Source organism: Caretta caretta, chromosome 9, assembly GCF_965140235.1.
Source record: "Caretta caretta isolate rCarCar2 chromosome 9, rCarCar1.hap1, whole genome shotgun sequence".
NCBI classification, from domain to species: Eukaryota; Metazoa; Chordata; order Testudines; family Cheloniidae; genus Caretta; species Caretta caretta.
The window spans coordinates 16096867-16115860 of NC_134214.1; the positions used below are offsets into that span (position 1 = coordinate 16096867).

Sequence of the window (18994 nt, forward strand, 5' to 3'; positions counted from 1 at the left end):
TAGATTCCTTCAGTACTGTATTCCCTTTGTACTTCCTTCTGCTTACTAAAGAATACACTGTCTTATTCAAATAGTGAGATTACAAATGACACATGCTTGTTAAACCATGAAGTGCTTAAGCATATGCTTAGCTTTAAGCATGAGTAATCCTATTGATAATCCAAAGCAACTGGCAATCATTTCAGGCCACCATGATAGCTGTTCCATTAACAGCAGAAATTCCTCCACTGATACATGTACTAGTAGTCACACGAGAACCAGTTTTGATTCCCTGGCCATTATTCTGGTCTCTCATCGGAAGGTGCAAGCTAATTAAGCATTTACCAGGAAAAAATGGTCTTAACAAAAATGTAAACTGGTCCACCTAGATACTGTTTCTTAAAATGGCTTTCTCCATACATTGCCACTTAGTGATGAGTAAATTAAATAAGATTCTTTTCACATATAGAGTACAGTAACAAAACAATTTGGGCTTTGATAATTTAGGCAATCAGAAATTATCCACCATTATTTTCAAGGTGGTAAAAAAAGCATCTAAAGCCAGGGAGCATTTGAATTTTAATTAGTGAAATTGCAGTTGTTTGGCACCCTACTGTGATTTTGGATTACTCAGGCTGAAAGGCATCTCTAGAGTTAAGCCACAGGGGAAATTGGCTGGTCCTCAAGATAAGCATCTAACTATCAACAAAGAAAAAGCAAAAATGGATGGATTTAGCAAGTCAGTGGTAATCCAGGATCAGATCACAATTAAGGATACTTGAAAACTGAACCCTTGTGATGTATGAGGCCAAATATTTGCCCTTTCTAAATATTCTGGGAAGGCCCATTCATCAAAAGCTGGCCAGTGCACTGAGTTTTCTATCTATCTCCTCTCCCAGTGTAATCTGCAGCTTGGAAACAGGGACAAGGTTGGTAAAGGAGGCAAACTGTAGATTTAATTTTGTTTTCATGCTTGTATTGACTTTACAATAATAATTTATGCTGCTAGCCATGTTCAATAAGGTGCTGTCCATTTAAACTGAGGTTCTCAAATGCACTTATTTCCATAAAGCTAGACACAACAATCAAGAAAATTACCTCACCTTTGCATCTCTGTGATGCAAACCATACCTCTTACATTTAAATGAATATGTCCCAACCTTTCTTTTTATTCTACACCTGGTTTTGTTGTTTTCAGTTCTTAGTAAATTACACCTTCTGTTGCATGTGCATTTAAATAAATGCTGTAGCACTAACCACAACTGAGGAAAACCTGAACCAAAAATGCATTTGACTCACACTCCCTTAAAAATGAAGTAGAAGCCCACTATAGAAACCATAGGAGTAAGTCAGTGGAATGGGGGCCAGTGAAGATAATGGAAGTTTAGTATTAATAAAGACTGGTGAAAAGAAGTTGAAATTGCAGGAAAATATCCCCAAAGGATTATTGGATTATTTATTTTAGGGAAAAAAACCGATACCGAGTGTATGTGGTGATCCCGCTGTTGCCTGGATTTGAAGGAGATATTTCAACCGGAGGTGGGAATGCACTGCAGGCCATAATGCACTTCAACTACAGGTACTGTGCACAGTCAAAAAAAGGACATGGTACTCCGAGATCTTTATAGTGATCTCCATGCTTTTGTTGATGTGGTGGTGGTGATGATGATGATGATTTTTGTACTGTGGTAATAACCACAGGCTACAATCAGAATCAAGGCCGTATTGTGCTTGGCGCTGTACATTATTACAGTATGTGGGAAAGAAAATGAACTATTTTATCTGTGATACAGTTTTTACATAACACACCAACAGTTTTTTATATTATTGTTATTTGCAATAGTGACCTTGGTCTTAGAGATAGCTAATAAAATCCTTGCTGAGCTTATTATCTAGCCTGCTTTCTGGATGCACCATAAGGCTCCAAAATAAGTTTTTCTACAAGCACATAGAGGTACACTTAATTTACTCATACTTGACATTTCCATCCTTCTCTTAGGAATTTAGATGCTATCACTACGTTTTTTCTAGTTTATCCGTCTGTTTTTGATATTTTTTAGAAGCCTGACAGTATTTTAGTATCAATTTTCCCCGTGGTTTCAACAGAGCTGAAATTAATATGGCTTTATTTTGTTCAACAACAAATATTAGCACTACAACTCTATCTTTCTTTGAGCTCCACCATCATAAAAGATGACAATTCAGCCCAGAGACGAGTGTTTTATTTGACTGCCCTGCTGCCCAGCCAGCAGAGGGAGCTCAGAGTTTTGTGGTTTTGTCAGCCAAGTAAATTCACAGATTGCTTTTGTCAGGGTTCCTAGTTAGGTTTCCTCTGCAGAGCTTGAATTTCTTGCAGGTATCTCTCACAGATCCTGAGATCAGCCTGAGAGGAATAACCAGCTGCATTTTCAAACACAGGCACTTATATTATACCCAGGAAATACATGCATAAGTACTGATATTTAATGTTCACACAGAGCACAGGAGGCCCCATCTAAAAGACCCACACCAAATATATTTCATGGTGCTAAATATATCACTTTGCAAGGAGTAAAGGTTGAGGCAGGCCTCAAAGTTTTGTAATCTTGCAATCCACAGAGCCTGGCGGTAGGGTGGGGTCGGGGAAGAGAGAGATTTTCAAAGGCGCAGATGGCAGGCCCTAAATCCCAATGAAAGTCACTGGGGATTAGGCACATAGCTACCAATTATGCCTTTAAAACTCTTCCCCATAGTCTTTTTCAAAGCTGATGCTTGGACTACTCAGAGATCCCTTCTGATCCTTGGGCCCCGATGCTCTCCTCTCCTTGTTCAGAAGAGAGAAGCAATCCCAGCACAAGGGTGATGGCGGGGGAAGCTCTGAAAGGGGAAGGAAGTGACACTGCTGTGACTGCTTTCTGGGGGAGGGACAGCTGAAGGCAGCATGGGTTTGTAAGAGAGCTATGCTACCATAGGGGTGGTGAGACCAAGAGACCAACACTGAGAGTCCAGTGATCGGCAGGAATCGTACTTAGGTTATGTCTGCACAGAGATTTTTCAGCCCTGTTAGCCCAACTTAGCTGACCCAGGCCAGATGTGGGTTTTTTATCCCCATGTAAAAAGAAAAGGAGTACTTGGGGCACCTTGGAGACTAAGCAATTTAAATTTTTTCATGCAGTTGATAGATTCCCACTCCATACGGCTAAATGCAGTGCCTTGCATAATGACAGGTTTCAGAGTAACAGCCGTGTTAGTCTATATTTGCAAAAAGAAAAGGAGTACTTGTGGCACCTTAGAGACTAACCAATTTACTCCTTTTCTTTTTGCAAAATTGGTTAGTCTCTAAGGTGCCACAAGTATTCCTTTTCTTTTTGCAAATATAGACTAACACGGCTGTTACTCTGAAACCTATCCCCATGTAGACAACAATACCTTCCCCAGCATAAGGTGACCGACCAGTGGTGCATACGAACTTCTATGCCTTCTGTGTCCTACACCGATGTTAACATTTGTTTAGGAAGAATGTATTCTGAGAATGTCACAGCTCTTCTCTTTATGTGATACTTAAAATGTGTCTTGTGTTTGTGATTAGCACATTAGGAGTATCGCTAACTTCACATACCTAATTATATGTCATTGCTTCAGATCACTTGTATTTGTAACTGCCGCCTTAATTCTTTCCAGGACCATGTGCAGAGGAGATAATTCTATCCTGGCACAATTGAAAGCAGAGAGTAAGTGCTTTGTTTCCCTCTCTGTGTGATGTTCATCATTAGGTCTTGAGGACACTAAACTTTGATTGATTAGCTATAAAGCATAAATGAGCTCATCCAGTTGCCAGTTAATATAAACTTCAGTAACACAAAATACTGCAATTATGTCAAGAATATCTTCAAACATCTTCAAAATAAGGAAAACACACTAGCCAAAAACATCTGTGTATCTGAAGAAATATAATCAAGCAGTAAGATCCAATCGGTGTCATCCTCGTGGACAAGACTCCCAAAGTTCATTTTTGTTTAACTTGAGATTGTTGTGGTCAAGTTGGTTTCTAACATTGGGTTATGCAGCACAAAGATGGAGTGAGGACAATAGAAGTGGGTATTTTATAGATTGTTGGGTGGGGAATTCTTATGTATGATTCTTCACCACACTTGGATTTTGTTTATTGGATCATATGGCTTTGGGTGGTTTTAGAGATGGTTTTTTGTTACACTGTTGCTTGGCACCCAATGACCATGTAGAGATAAAACTATTTAATTATAACACTGTTATCATCATTGCTTTCTCGGGGTCAGCCTGTGTCCTTAAATTTGCTTGGATGGAAATCATAATACCATGAAAAACGTGTTTCATAAATACACGTGCTACATAATACATCCTTGATTCATGTATCTTTGTGCAACTCTGAACTGTAGCTAATTTAAAATAGAAAATGGTTTCCATAGCATGTGCAGACAAAAAAACTGGTTATAACCTCTTCCCCACAGCTCAGTCAGAGAAAGCAACCAACTAGTGAAGTGATTCTCAGACATTAGCATCAATTGGAGGTGCTAGTATACAACACAAGACGAAATGGGGGGAATCCCTGGGTAGCCAGTCAAGCTGCCTATATGGATCAGAATGGCACAGAGAGGCATAGGGGAGTAAGATCTATTTTAAAGAGACTTATTTACTTTAGGTTATTGTTAAGGAGATGTTGGAAGTTAACTGTTTTGCTTTTCCTTGCCTCTGCATTACTAATGACCACCTCTCACTCCCACCTCATTGTCCCTTTTAATCCTCAGTTGGAGATCAGTGGATAAACTACATATCGTTCTGTGGGCTTCGAACATATGCTGAGCTGGATGGAAATCTCGTCACTGAACTCATCTACGTTCACAGCAAATTGCTTATAGCTGATGACAACACTGTCATAATTGGTGAGTAAGATGGTTGCAGGGGAAATTTGTACCATTTGACTACCCCGACTGAAAGTGCACGTGGCTATCTCTACTTGGTGTGCTCTGTTCCATTTTACCTGCTAACACATTCCCTGTGTTGTATATTGAATTTAAATGTAAAGTAATTACAAGTTAATGGGGGAAGTGAGATGGAGGAAGGTTTCTAAAGTGTACTGATTAATTGATAAAGAAATGTGGCTTTGAAATTCCCTTGGTGGTTAAACTTGTCCCACCGCAGGGAATTCTGTCCATTTGTTTTCATCAAACTCAGCTTTAGCCATAAATTGCGAGTTGTCATCTGTTTCTTAAAGAACAGAATGTGCTGTAAAATTTGGAAGGCTTGGGGAACATGTGACCATTGGGAAAATACGTTATAATTTTCATTGCATTTTCATCTGTCTCTCTGTTATTGTATATTTATTATAAGGCCATAAAATAACAACATAAGGCCAAATTCAGCTCTTATTTATACCACAGAATACAAGAGCGGAATCTGACCCAGAGTTACTCCTATTTCTTTAAGAAAGCCCTTTTCAGCCCGTTATAGCAGTATGAAGGCTTTGCTCATGAGCAACATAATATTAGGGTCTTGTAAGAAGCAGAATGATACTGTCCTCCACCTCAGAGACAATCCTGATACCATATACCCTTAGATAGGTTGAAGTTTGGATTGGGAGGGTTTTGCTACGTAGTTATCCTTTTGATAATCTTCTCACGTCTCTAGTATGAAGAACAGCCACAATAGTTTTACTGTTGATGATCATAAACATAGGACTAATGCTGTGGTGCATCCACATAAATGGAAGTGGGAGTGGTGATGTGCTATCTATATGTTTTGCTGTCATCCAGGGGTATGTCTACACTGCAAAAAAAAATAATAAAGACCCATGGCAGCAAATCTCAAAGCCCAGGTCAACCGATTTATGCTTCGGGGGGCTCTTACTCTGGGGCTAAAAATAGCTATGTAAATGTTCAGGCTTGGACTGGAGCCAGGGCTCTGACACCAACCCCCTGGCTGGGTTTCAGAGCCTGGGTGCCAAGAATGTCTACACTGCTATTTTTAGCCCTGTAGCGTGAGCCCAAGTCAGTTGACCCAGGCTCTGAGACACGCTGCCGCAGGTCACATTGCAGTGTAGACATACCCAAGAGGCTTGGGCTCAACGTACCAGCTGTGGAACTAAATACATCCCCCAGTGCTGCCCCATGTATCTGGCACATTCCTATTAAAGTGCCAACATTCCAGTGGAAAAAGCAAGGCCCAGGTTCTGCAGCTTCTGTAGGAGAGCAGTGACACAGATGTTTACAAGCCGGTGAGGCACAAATGTGTCCTCCCTTAAATTTCCTGCTGATTAATTGATTTAAATTATTTAAATTTAATTCCTCCCCACCCCCCAAAAGAAAAGAATTCCATGTGACTGAAGCCCTGAGTAGTTGAAGCACATGGGAATAAATTCTTAGTTCAGCTGCATTGTGGAGGAGTGGGAGTATTTTGAGGGGGTTGATTTTATTTTTCTCCTTCTCACTAGCAACTCCTGATAAAGCAGTAGTCAGTACATTCAGTCACTGGGATTACTAAAGCATCTGGGTTTCTTTATGTAGGAACCAGCTTGTTGCAGGGTTTTTGCTTTGACTGGAGTTTTTGTGGGTATATGTTAATTTGCTAAATCCCAACTATTGTAGTCTCTTGCTGCTCCTTCCCCTGAGACAAACTCTTGTCTGCCTTTCTGTGCCATTTTTTTTTCTCTGATATCTGTGCAGTATAGATTAATCTCTTTTGAAGTTACATTTTTCTGCAAGCATTGGGCGGGCAACTAAGCAAAGTGCCGAAGTGCATTGTCCATTTTATATATGCAGAGTGATTGTGCAGTCACTTGGATGTCCAAATCTGTGGGAGATGCAGGAATGGGCACACAAAGTCAAAGGCTTGCTTAGGGATAGTTGCCAGTTTCTCCCTGGCTGTAACAGGATCCTGACACAAACACCCATTTGAAATAGCTGAGGCATTAGAATGATTCTTGGCTGCACTGGCAGTTAGCTGATCTGTGTTAAATGAGCTGGTTCTCTCAGCCCAGTTCTTAGCGTATGGGTGTTCCCACCATAAAGACCACAATCAGAATCTGAACTAATTGGCACCTGGAAAGAGTGACTGAAGACTGGATGACCATAGAGAACCTGCCAGTCTTGGAGATGATCTCTGCAGAACACAATGAAGTACAGTAGCCGAGTACCAGGGAGAAGCTTCTACTACCCATCTCCATTCTTGTTATATGGCCAAATAACCTTATTCTCCAATGCCGTCACTCTGGCACCTTTAAACTGCCATGATTGCACTCAAAACATTTTTAAAGAGAGGGGAAAAGTTATAATTATATATTAGGACATGTGCATATGTTCTGAAAAAATTGCCTGATATTTTGGCTCTTTACATTTTGCACAGTATGTTCTAATGCTACATCAACAGCACAGCAAAGAATAGAAAAAGAACAAATGTCCCTGTTGGTTAGAATGGCTTCTACGCCCCCGGAGGGTATATTTTCATTGTATTGGCAATACTTGAGAACTGGTGCACGTAGCTCTCCATACATAGAAATGAAAATTTGGCCCCTGGGAGTTTTGGAAGCCTTACTTACCAGTTGCTAGAAACTGGAGCCCTCCACCTGCCTCAGTGCAGTATGACTCCGAAATGATTTCTTTCTTTCTTAACCCCTCTTCGCCCCGACAAAAAACCCTGAAGGTGTTTTCTTTTTCTGTTGTTTATTTTAGAAGAAACATTAATTCTACATAAGTGGGCTCTGCTGTGCAACTTACTTTAACACTGATTCTGCCTGGGCTTAGGGCACAAATCCAAGTAAAAAATTTTCCTTTCTTTTATTATGAAATAAATACAGCAAAGAAAATCCATAGAATGACTTCAAACAAAGAAGCCGGCTTGTGTCATTAAACATATTAAATAAAGACCACATTAAACTCTGACCCTTGCCCTTGCATGCCATGGTATCGCTCTGCAAGAATAGCTGGAGGCTTCTGAGAAATTAAGTTTTTAAACCTTTTGTGTTTGATTTAAAATTGTTTAACCTTCTTTCATGCCCTGGAGTTTATGGAGAATGTGGAGATTTTTTCCCCCCACATATTGATCTTGGCTCTTTTGTGGCTCTTTAAATCAGAAGTGGCTTTGATGGAGGATCTGCTCTTTACAAATCTTCATCCTGATACTCTCCATCCTTAGCAACCTAAATTATTTTGCTAACGAGAAAAAAATGGATAATGTTCACATGGCATTTACATTGATCTTCTCCAGTTTCAAGAAGTGGCAAAGGTAATTCAGCCTCCTCTCTACCACCTACTGACAAAGGAGGAGATTTTTAACCTGTGAACTCTCATAGTGTTTTATCACTTGCATTGGAAGAGACTGGGGACAACTGAGCGCAGGTCAGCTAAGTCCAGGCAGCTGAACTTGTCATATGCACATGCAAGGAGCCACACAGTGGTATGGTAGAGGGGGTCGACAGTAAAGTGATGGTGGTAGAATATACACAGAAGAGTGTGAGGTTGGAGGAGAGCTACTCATTGAAACTCTCCTTTACACACAAGAGTGGTATGTCTTTCTACCTAGTCTCAGGGCATACTGTGAATGCTGGGGCCCTGCAAAGGAAGAGCTGGCACGACCCAGTTCTTAAAGTTATTAGATACCTAACTCCCATAGCTTTGAGGATCTGGGCCCATGTCCTGCTGGCGGTAAACAGGTCTATCACTTTGGTGGTGGTCGCATTCCTTGGGGAATTGGTATGTATTGTTTGTGATGTTATAGTTTCTCTGTTTCCTTTGAAAGGCTCTGCTAACATCAACGACCGCAGCATGCTGGGAAAACGTGACAGTGAAATGGCTATCATTGTACAAGACACCGAAACGGTCCCTTCAGTGATGGATGGAAAGGACTACAAAGCTGGACGATTTGCTCAGTCACTCCGCCTCCGGTGTTTTAGGTATGAGTGCTAGAAACTAATTACGGTGCATGGAAATCTCATGCTAAATTCTTGGCTGCCAGGAAGGTCTTACCCAGTAAGGTCTTTTCCCAGCAGGTTGTGGTAATTAATATTTTGTACTTGTGCAGGAAGATGCAGTCCTGCTGCCTTGCAGGGATTGCGTTCCTCATTGATTTTGAAAAGAGAGCATCTGTGCAATTGTCTGTAAAGGATATGGACTGAATTAAAGATATGAGTGGGTTTAACTCCGGGAAAATCAATGAACTTTCACCCACTTACACATGGACTGAGTATAGCCCACAGAGTTTTGTGGTTGCCTAGACTTAGGATTTCCCATGCAGTATCCCTTTCCATCCCCCGCAATGAGTGTTTGGATTACAAATCTTGGAAGTCTGTTTTTGTTAAATTTTTCCTTGACCCCTTCAGTAAGGGGAACGTACACAGAAGACAATGGAACTTTGCTAAGGAACAAATACTCCCACTGCACTGTTATCAGTTGTAGGTGGTGGTGTCTAATTTTTTTTTTTTTTTTTTTTTGTACTGGGAATTTGTTCAGTCAGAGAAGCCATCTGGCCAGCAGCACAACAATTCTCTCATTAAAACATTCCCCCTCCTCCCCCATTTTCCATCTGGATGGTTTTTAAACATAAAGGAGGAAATGATAAGGCAGAGCTAAGGCTGACAGATTATTCTGTGTAGGAAATAGCAGCAGACAAGGACATCTCAGTGTGTGCAGCACCATCTATTAAGTATTGAGGACATTATCTAAGGGAACCCTTTTCTTTCTTCTTCAGGATTGAGTTGCTGAGGTTTTTTCACATTGAAGAGGGAATGGGCCTAGTGGTTAGAGCAGGGGACTCAAACACAGGGCTCCACCACTGACAGCCTGATTCTGCAAGATGCTGAACCTCTCTTGTGAAATGTACATGCTCAGCTCCCATTGGTGGGACTGACTGGTATTCTGAACTGATGACTTCAGTCCCCTTCCATTACTACCTTCTGGAAAACCTAATGTTGATTTAGCAGAAGGCTTCTCACTCTCTGATAAATAATATCCCCACCTCTTTGGTATATGTTTGTGCAGTGCCTAGCACAATGGGGCTGGGACCTCTAAGCACTGCTGCAATGCAAATAATAATAATAAAAATAATAACATGGGTCCTTTATGAGTCTTGGCTTTTGGGTGGTTTTCTAGGGTCACTTTACTCAATAACTGCTTGTGTTGTTTTCCTCCAGAAGAAAGCTGATTACAAGGATCACATTCCTGTTCATGAAAATCCTCTGGAGGGTTCTGTGTTACTTTCCAATGACATCAGTTCTTTCCCCCCCTTTTTCAGGGTTGTTCTTGGTTGTTCAGCAGACCTCAATGCTGATCTCCAGGATCCAGTCTCTGACAGATTCTTCAAGGAGGTGTGGGTTTCAACAGCTGCCCGCAATGCCACTATTTTTGACAAGGTGAAGTACCTGGCTCGTTTTCTCTTTTTGCTCCCAACAGGCTCACTGTTGACGGATGTAAAGGAGAGAAGCAACATCTTGGCTTTGTGGGAGAGGGACTGGTGGGGTGGGAGGGTTCAAGCTCTAGATCTCATCAAGATGGATTGAATACTGTGTAATGTCATGAAACTACACAAGCTCTGAGCAGGAAAGGGCCACAACAGATGAAGGGTTTTCTTTTAGCCAATGGCATAACTTTTTTGACCCTTAAATACTATTGGCAGACAAGCAAGGTAGCAACTCTGATTCTCCTCACATTTATACACTGATTTTACAGAGTATTGTACAGTAACTCCTCACTTAAAGTCGTCCCGGTTAATGTTGTTTAATTGTTACGTTGCTGATCAGTTAGAGAACATGGTTGTTTAAAGTTGCGCAATGCTCCCTTATAACGTCGTTTGGCAGCCACTTGCTTTGTCCACTGCTTGCAGGAAGAGCAGCCCGTTGGAGCTAGCTGGTGGGGGCTTGGAACCAGGGTGGGCCGGCAGCCCCCCTATCAGCTCCCCGATCCCCTAAGTTCCCTGAGCAGCAGCCTCCCAGCCAGACTATCAATTGTTGGCAGTTCAGCTGTCTCTTCCCCCACTGCCATGTGCTGCTCCTGCCCTCTGCCTTGGAGCTGTTCCCCAGAGCCTCCTGCTTGCAGTGTGTGGGGGGGTGCTAATGTCAGGGTGTCCCCCTCTGCTCCTGAACCCCACTTACCCCATTTCCATAGAGTGGGGGCCGGGGGACGACACGACACGACACGGAGGGAACTTCCTGGCAGCAGCTTCTGTCTCTACTTGCGGATCTACTTAAAAAGGCAGTGTACTTAGAGTGGGGTCAGTGTACTTAAAGGGGCAATGCATATCTCTCTGTCTCTCTCACACAGGGGGTGTGTCTTTGTCTGCCATGCTGTCTCCCCTCCCTCCATTCGTGCTGCCTTATAGGGTGTGAGGCTACATTAACGACAATGGGTTAACCCTTGAGGGCTCAGCTGATTGCTAGTTCATCATTTAGCAGTAAGGCATTCCCTGGGAAATATCTAACCCTCTGACTTCATCACCTCAATCAAGCTTCACAATCATCATTGCTGTGTACCAGTATTACATTGTTTGTTTAAAACTTATACTGTGTGTGTATATATATAATATAGCCTTTTGTCTGGTGAAAAAAATTTCCCTGGAACCTAACCCCGCCTGTTTACATTAAGCCTTATGCGGAAATTGGATTCGCTTAAAATCACATGTTTCAGGAACATAACTACAACACTAAGTGAGGAGCTACTGTAGTTCCAGTTTCTGGAGCTCTTGTTGTGCATCAGCGCGTGTTAGGAGAGAATCAGGCCCTGCAGGAAAGAATCTTCTATTTGGCCGTATGCAAAGCAAGGCTCACTGATCAAGCAAACTAGCTATTGCTAATTTTGGATAATCTCTTGTAGGGAGATTGATGTACAGATTTTCTCATACAGGTGTGTGTACAAATTGTTAAGCTCCCCAGGCTCCATTAACCAATTCACTTCAATATATATGAAGGTGTTTACAGTAGCGTCAGTTTGCGCTATGGATGGCATGTAGTGATATTTTCCTGTATGCTTATGTACCACCTCCTCTTTCCATTTCAAATCAGGTGTTTCGATGCCTTCCCAGTGATGAGGTGACTAATTTAGCCCAGCTGCGTGACTTCATCGCCAAGTCAAAATTGGTAACCCAAGATGCTGCAAAAGCAGCAGAAGAATTAAAGAAGATTCATGGATTTCTAGTGCAATTCCCCTTTCGTTTCCTGGATGAAGAAAACTTGCTGCCTTCTGTTGGAACAAAAGAATCCATGGTTCCCATGGAAGTTTGGACTTAGGGTGATATAGACGGCTTTAGAATTTAAAGTCTGGCTCCTTGGAGACAAGTTTGCATTCCTGATGATTTCAGGAAGCTTTGTATTGCCAAGGTAGCCACCGAAAGGTCTCCATCAAACTAATGTGCCTTTCTTAAGGATTTTGGTGGAACAGCTTCAGACAAAATGACTGTTATGGGGAGGGAAAGAAAATTTGGCACTTATGATCAGTGACAAGCTATATTAATTGAAAGGACAGTACTTCTTTACAGACATATTCTAAGCACCTTAAAGATGCAGGCCACCCCTATGAAGGGAGAGAAATCATAATGTATATTACTACTACCAGCATGATCACACGTGTATAGTGATTGTGATACCCAGGGGTTGTAGGCTGTTTGTGCTTTCTAAATCTTTGTGTGCTCACAGTTATTACCTAGCTGGAGTTACCCTCTTCATCATCTCTATTTTGTATTCCCTCAAGTATTCTTCCACTGCTTACCCCTCCATAATGGTTGGGAAATGTTGCCTGAGGCCAACTCAGATGTTCCTATGATCATTGTCTATCGCGCTTAGATGTTACATTGCGTATACGGCAAAGGGCTAACTCTCTTATGTCAAAAGAAAAGGATTATTTGTGGCACCTTAGAGACTAACAAATTTATTTGAGTATGCATCCGATGAAGCGAGCTGTAGCTCATGAAAGCTTATGCTCAAATAAATTTGTTCGTCTCTTAAGGTGCCACAAGTCCTCCTTTTCTTTTTGAGGATACAGACTAACACGGCTGCTACTCGGAACTCTTACGTCAAAATCAGTGGTGCTGACTCTTCTCCTGGCCCCAGGGGAAAACATTGTTTTTTTTACTACAACTACAGCAATCAACATTCCTCATGCACAGCATGACACTGTAGGTCTCAGTGATGGGCAATCCCTAATGGAGATTGAGGTGATGGGAATCTCTTGAATTCTGTTTTTTCAGGGTTTGCAGAACTTGTTTGAGTTCAGCTACCCTTTTTCTTACTATCTAAACTATAATTTTTTCCCCAAGGGAGAATCAACTTTTTAACCCTACATTTTTCTAGCTAAAGGAAAGCCTGCTGCTATGTATTAGGGAGAAGAGAACCCCAAAAGCTAGGCTGGCAAAACTGGGTCCTCTGTTTTGGATCACAGTGCTGTGTGTATACACTGCCTTAAATACTCCCCTGTGTTCTTTTCCACTGTTTCACTTGTAAGGAACAAGAACCCAGTAACAGTTGAGTAAGAGTTGAAATTTTGAGCTGACGATGTTCAAGGTTGATCAAAGTCACTCATACCGAGTTCGATCACGCTCCAGAGGCTAGTGGGGAGATAGCACTGAACTAGTCTCTGTGACCAGTTCCAGTAACGGAAAGACTTGGTTTTGAACAGTCTCTGCAATGCAGAAGTGTGACTCCAGGTCATCCCAAGGACTGATAAACTCACTCAACATGGTAAATCTTTTTGCTTTCCATTTACTAATACGAGCAGCACAGTTAATAAGAAACTCATAACAATGGGTTCCTGTCTAGATAGAGGGAGAAGCTGAAACTCCCATCTCTGAATGCAGAATGTTAACTGATTCAGTGGGAGTGCCATTCACCAAGCAAGGGCCAAATGTGGCCCTTAATCTGTGGTCCAGTAAAAGCCTTCACCATACCTTATCCATAAGGCTTACAAACTTTTATTGCTTTGTTTTTCTTTGCTAAAAAATTCCAATGATTCCAAGTAAATTTGTCCTTTAAAAAAAAAAAGACGTTTGACAAGCTTCCAATGTGCTTAACGTTCATTCGTTTATCAAAAAACTCATGACACCCTTTTGAAAGATATGCCCAAAACACAGTTGGCACATATCTTACAGTTAAGCTGATTGGTCTGTATATTTTAAGAAAAGTAATTAGGCATAGAGTCATTTTCCAATGCTACATCACGTTAATAAGTAACAAACACTAACATTCCTCAAGGGCAGCCCAAGTCCTAGCTAGTTGCTATGTTTTGTGTTGCTTCATGCTCATATTTGATAGATGCAGTTAGTGATATGGACAGGAGTCACAGCCATCCCTGAGCCTTGGTGAACCAGTGGTCTATTTAATCTGTCAATAGTGCATGCACAACTGCAGTGTGTTTATCGGTACTGTGATTTTGTGTAGTGCACTGCAGATAACTAGGTTCCCTCAAGATTTGTTGGGCATTGTTGTTTAGAATCATATTTGTTGTTTAAAATGAGACACAGGGCTTACCTGCCAGCTCCTGTGCTAGAGAAATATGCTATCAGGCAACCACTGCAAAGCCAGGCAACTAAAACATCAAAATACTTTTGCTTTTAACACTAGCCCAAGGCTTTTAATTTCACGCTAAAAACTGTTGGCCATTTTTAGTTTGAACAAAACTGCTAATATGAAATGATAATAGCCTGCCACATGTTACCATTAAACCACACAAGTATAGATTCATAGTGGAAAGAGGTCCAAACCAGAACAGAATATTCATTCACACCAGATCTACAACCAAACCTAAAGAAGCATATAATGCTCCTATCATCTATCTGTCTAGATGCTCATATGGCTCCTATCACAATAGTACCTGAGCATCTCATGATCATCATTGAATCCTTACAGCACCTCTTTGAAGTGGTATTGAAACTTTGTGGCTTCATAGGTAACGTGACCCAGCTTCTTGTACCCCAGGTTGTCTTTCCAAAACTGCAATGCAACTGACATGCAAAACCCAAACCATTTGCCCATTTCAGATGATGTTAGGGGTCTGATGTCGACCCATACAGCCCAGGAATTTTGGATTAGTATTGAAACACCATTCTTAATCCACCCCCTTTGTACCATACATTGGCTTTGTAGCATTTGCGGCATATAAAATACTTCATAACTTGAAGATCTTGACACCAGCTGAAAACAGAGGGTGGATTCACCCTTGTGCATAGAGTTAGCACAGGATCTATGCAGCACTTTAAATAAGGCTTAAATAGAATTAAAGTAACTTATAGGCATTTTGTTGGCTCTCTGCACAGGAGTGAATTCCACTCAATGTGAAAGGATAGGTTAAGAAATTCTTTATTTTGAATTTCCCTGATTTTGTTGGATGCCAGACTCTTGACATTAACTGAACACCTTTATTTTATTTTCCTTTATGGATGGAGGGAAAAGAAAGAAATATTAAGAAGAAGATGAAGAAAGCCAAGACAAAACTTTGCCATTCCTCATACTTTGGGGAATTGATGCATCTTGAAATTCAGTATTTTTAAATGGAGTCATTCAAATGTTGCCAGGATTCTGGAATCCTCTTACACTTGTAGGCCCCAACTCTGCAAGCTGCTCAGTATGGATGGACACCTACGTCCATGAATAGTTCCACTGACTTCAGTGAAGCTTCACACTACGAGGCCAGGGTTCACACATGCAGAACAACTTTCAGTATCAAGGTACATTACAGGACACAGGCTTACAAGTATTCACAAGAGGAAGTATTCTGCTCTGTAGAATTTACAGTGCAGTATGTGCCCTCACATCATTCTTCGTGCATATTCACAGCAGTTGGTGTCTTTTGTGAATGTCTGTTAATTAGACTTTTCTTTCACATGCTATGAAGCCACAGCAGGGGTGATGTTTAACACCTGGTCTCTGCACATAAACAGTCACCACTCTTTAATTCTTAATACCCTGGCGGTTTTACTTTTACTTTGAATATCCAAAGCAAATCATGGCGTAATCATTTGCAAATATACGGTACTGTAAGCAGTGATGCTGTTTTTAGTGATAGTAGTTCCTGAAATATGTGAACTGTTTTTGTGGCTTTTATTTTTAAAAGATGGTAAGAAAAGAGGAAAAAATCTCTTCCAGACTCAGATTTTATATTTCATGATTCAACCTGGATGGAAGATTTATGGTGGATATTCCTAAACAGGTGCCAGTACGAGAATTCAACATCACTTCTTACCATGTCCGTATATATTTTTAAATAACGGGATATTTTCATATATGTTTTGTTGTATAGATGCAGGATTGGACTTACATTTTAGCATAGAAAATTATGCATTGTAAAAAACCCATGAAAATAAGATTTCATAATCTAAGCACTTCATTATTAAAATAATGTGTACCAAAAAAGCCACCCATTGCTATCCAGGAGATCCCAGGCCTTTGGCTCAGCTTCTGGGCTTGTACTCCCCAAACCAGCTGATGCTGAGAGTGCTCAAGGGCAGCACACTTAAGGTATGTCTACCTACACTGCAGCTGGGAGCAAACCTCCTAGCCCTGCATACAGACTCATGCTAGTGGGTTCAAGCTAAGCTGTGGACGTTAAAATGTTGCTGGACGTGTGGAGTCCAGCAACATTTTAGCTTAAGCCAGGTCTACACTAAAAACTTTTGCCCATACAATAGTGTTGATTAGGGGTGTGATTTTTTTTTAATGACCTTTTTATACCAGCAAAAGCCCCAGTGTAGATGCTGGTAAACCAGAAAAAGCGTATTTTTTGCCGGTGGACGCTGTGCCTACGCTAGGAGAGTGTGTTAGTTTATCTATACAGTCATAGCTATGCCAGCAAACCTTCTCTCGTGTCGACTCAACCTCAGAAGCAAGGCGGCCAGGGAAGCAAGATGAAATGTCAGAGCAATTAGAAATGTGCGGGATTCATAAGCTATAACAGGAATTCGGATAAGCTCCTGGGACTTATCCCAGAAGCGTTGCTGGGGAATGGCCCCAGCGATGGTGGTGAGAGTTTTGGTGGGGACTGGCACCGGAGAAGGATCAATATATCTGTACATTTCCTTTGTCATAGTAGAATCCAGGCATATTTTTAAAATTAACTTCACGTTTTAGAACCCGAGCTTACAGCCATTCTGGCCCATTGCCTTCAGTGGCAGTTTTGCTTAAGTGAAGACTGCACAACTTGCCCTCTTTGATACTATTTTAATGTGTTCTTCTACTCAAATTATGTGATTATCTGCCTTAAAAGGAGACCTACATTTTTACAGGTGTTTGTACAGTTACTACACTGTGCGTTTTATTTAAAAGTCAAGCCGAGGCAGTTTTGGGACAAATGAAAAAAAGTTGGTATGACCCTTTACAGTGTAAAGTTTACACGACTGCTTTTATTTTATTTTTGGATTTTTTTCCACAACTTAGGGCCAGCTCCTCTGTTGGTGTGAATTAACATAGCTCTATTGACCTCAGTGAAGTTCCACCATTTCAAAATCAGCAGAGAATTTGGCCCAGAGTGCCTCCTGACCTCTGATATGAGCAAAGCAAGAGCCTGCACAGTGCCATCTTAGATGTGCAATAGGATGAGGCCGGGCATCTGCCATACTAGCCGCAGGGCTCTTCTCACCCATGCTGAGCCCCACCAAAATCCAGACCCTTGCCGAATCAGGGTGTTAGTTGGGAGTGTTCCTCCATTGCAGAGAATGTAAAACTAGTGTGTAAATTAGATATAATTAGGCCCACAGACTGTAAATCTAAAACTGAATGCAACAGTACTTTTTTTTTTTTTTGGCCTTCTTTTCTTTTTTTCTTTTCAAGCACTTGTGACCCGTTCATTTTTAACCTACCAGTGCAGTTTCATAAAATAACATAGATATTGTGAGTAAGTCGTATTTATCTGGCTCTATCCTGATATCCAGGAAGTGAGAGTGTTTTTAAATTCACGGGTCAAGAAATGTACAAGTTTCCGCTAACTAAACTAATTGATAAAACTAGAGCTTCCAAAATATTTGTACTTCAGATGTACAAGGGTTGACATGATTCCAACTTGCTGTACTTCTCCGCTTTAGATGGATAAAATTGTGAACAGAGTGAATGCTCCTTCTGTGAAGGGTTTTGAATTGACAGTTTTGTGTCCCTGTTTCTGCTAATGGCTGCTTCCTTCCCTATCTATTATTGTATTTGGTAAACAGATATGTATTAAGTGACTAAAATATAACTAAATATAACGTATCAGAAACGTTTGGGTGATGACTTTTCATTTTAAATTGCTTTTGGAATGATGATCATTTTGCAAGCCGTGGACCTAATTCTGCTCTTGCACCAAATGAAGAAAACTTCCTCAGCAATCAGTGGAACTCCATAGCAATGTAATGGCAAAGCAGACTCGGTGAAAAAAATCATTAAAAATGCAGCCCAAGATAAAGTTACCACTGGGACAAGGAGATTGCTAACTTGTCTGTAGTCAATGAAAATCAATATATTTTAAAGGAACATTGCTACAAGAACCCTGAGTTCTAGAACCAGGGTCTGTAGGGCTCCCGGCAGGTGCTACATCCTTGTTGCAACCAGGGACTCAGTCAGGGCTGTAACCAACAGTACTGCAGGAAGTCCCACCCTAAGAGGCATGAATGGCAGCCCTCTGCAATTCCCTGATTGGCTGGCACTCCCTATATAAACCAGGAAGCCATTTCTGGGAGTTGTTTGATTAAAGTAGATCTTTGGTGTGTGCTTCTGCTCTAGATCCTGCCTCACCTCTCCTTGCTGTGACTCACCTTGACCCTGGCTCTTAGGCTCAGCTCCTGACCCTGATCTTGGTTTACTGACTTTGGCTTAGGACCATTACTGACTCCCCACGCTAACCCAGCCTCACCCTGATTCTCATTCCATGCTCTCAGTTGGATAATGGACTCTGACTTTGCAGTTTGATCTGCTCTGGCCCTGAACTGATCTCTGACCTTGGGTCTGAAACCAAGCAGCTCACTTTGTGCCCACAAACTGCCCATGACCTGGCCCTGACAACTGCACTCAAATCAGGCCCCAAATTTAGATTTTATGAATACAAGCTTTGTCATGCAGTAG

At 41.4% G+C, this 18994-nt stretch overlaps 1 protein-coding gene across 3 annotated transcripts in view; it reads left to right on the plus strand.

Moving 5' to 3' along the window:
* Positions 1-18152, plus strand: part of PLD1 (phospholipase D1) — a 126515-nt gene extending 108363 nt beyond the window's left edge. For all 3 annotated transcript variants that reach the window (XM_075132111.1, XM_075132112.1, XM_048864019.2), the window contains 6 exons: positions 1445-1558; positions 3640-3689; positions 4743-4877; positions 8728-8881; positions 10219-10336; positions 11981-18152. In XM_075132111.1, the coding sequence (XP_074988212.1) occupies positions 1445-1558; positions 3640-3689; positions 4743-4877; positions 8728-8881; positions 10219-10336; positions 11981-12205 (796 nt within the window). In that variant the 3' untranslated portion in view covers positions 12206-18152. The remainder of the gene's footprint in view (positions 1-1444; positions 1559-3639; positions 3690-4742; positions 4878-8727; positions 8882-10218; positions 10337-11980) is intronic.
* Positions 18153-18994: the final 842 nt, after the last annotated feature.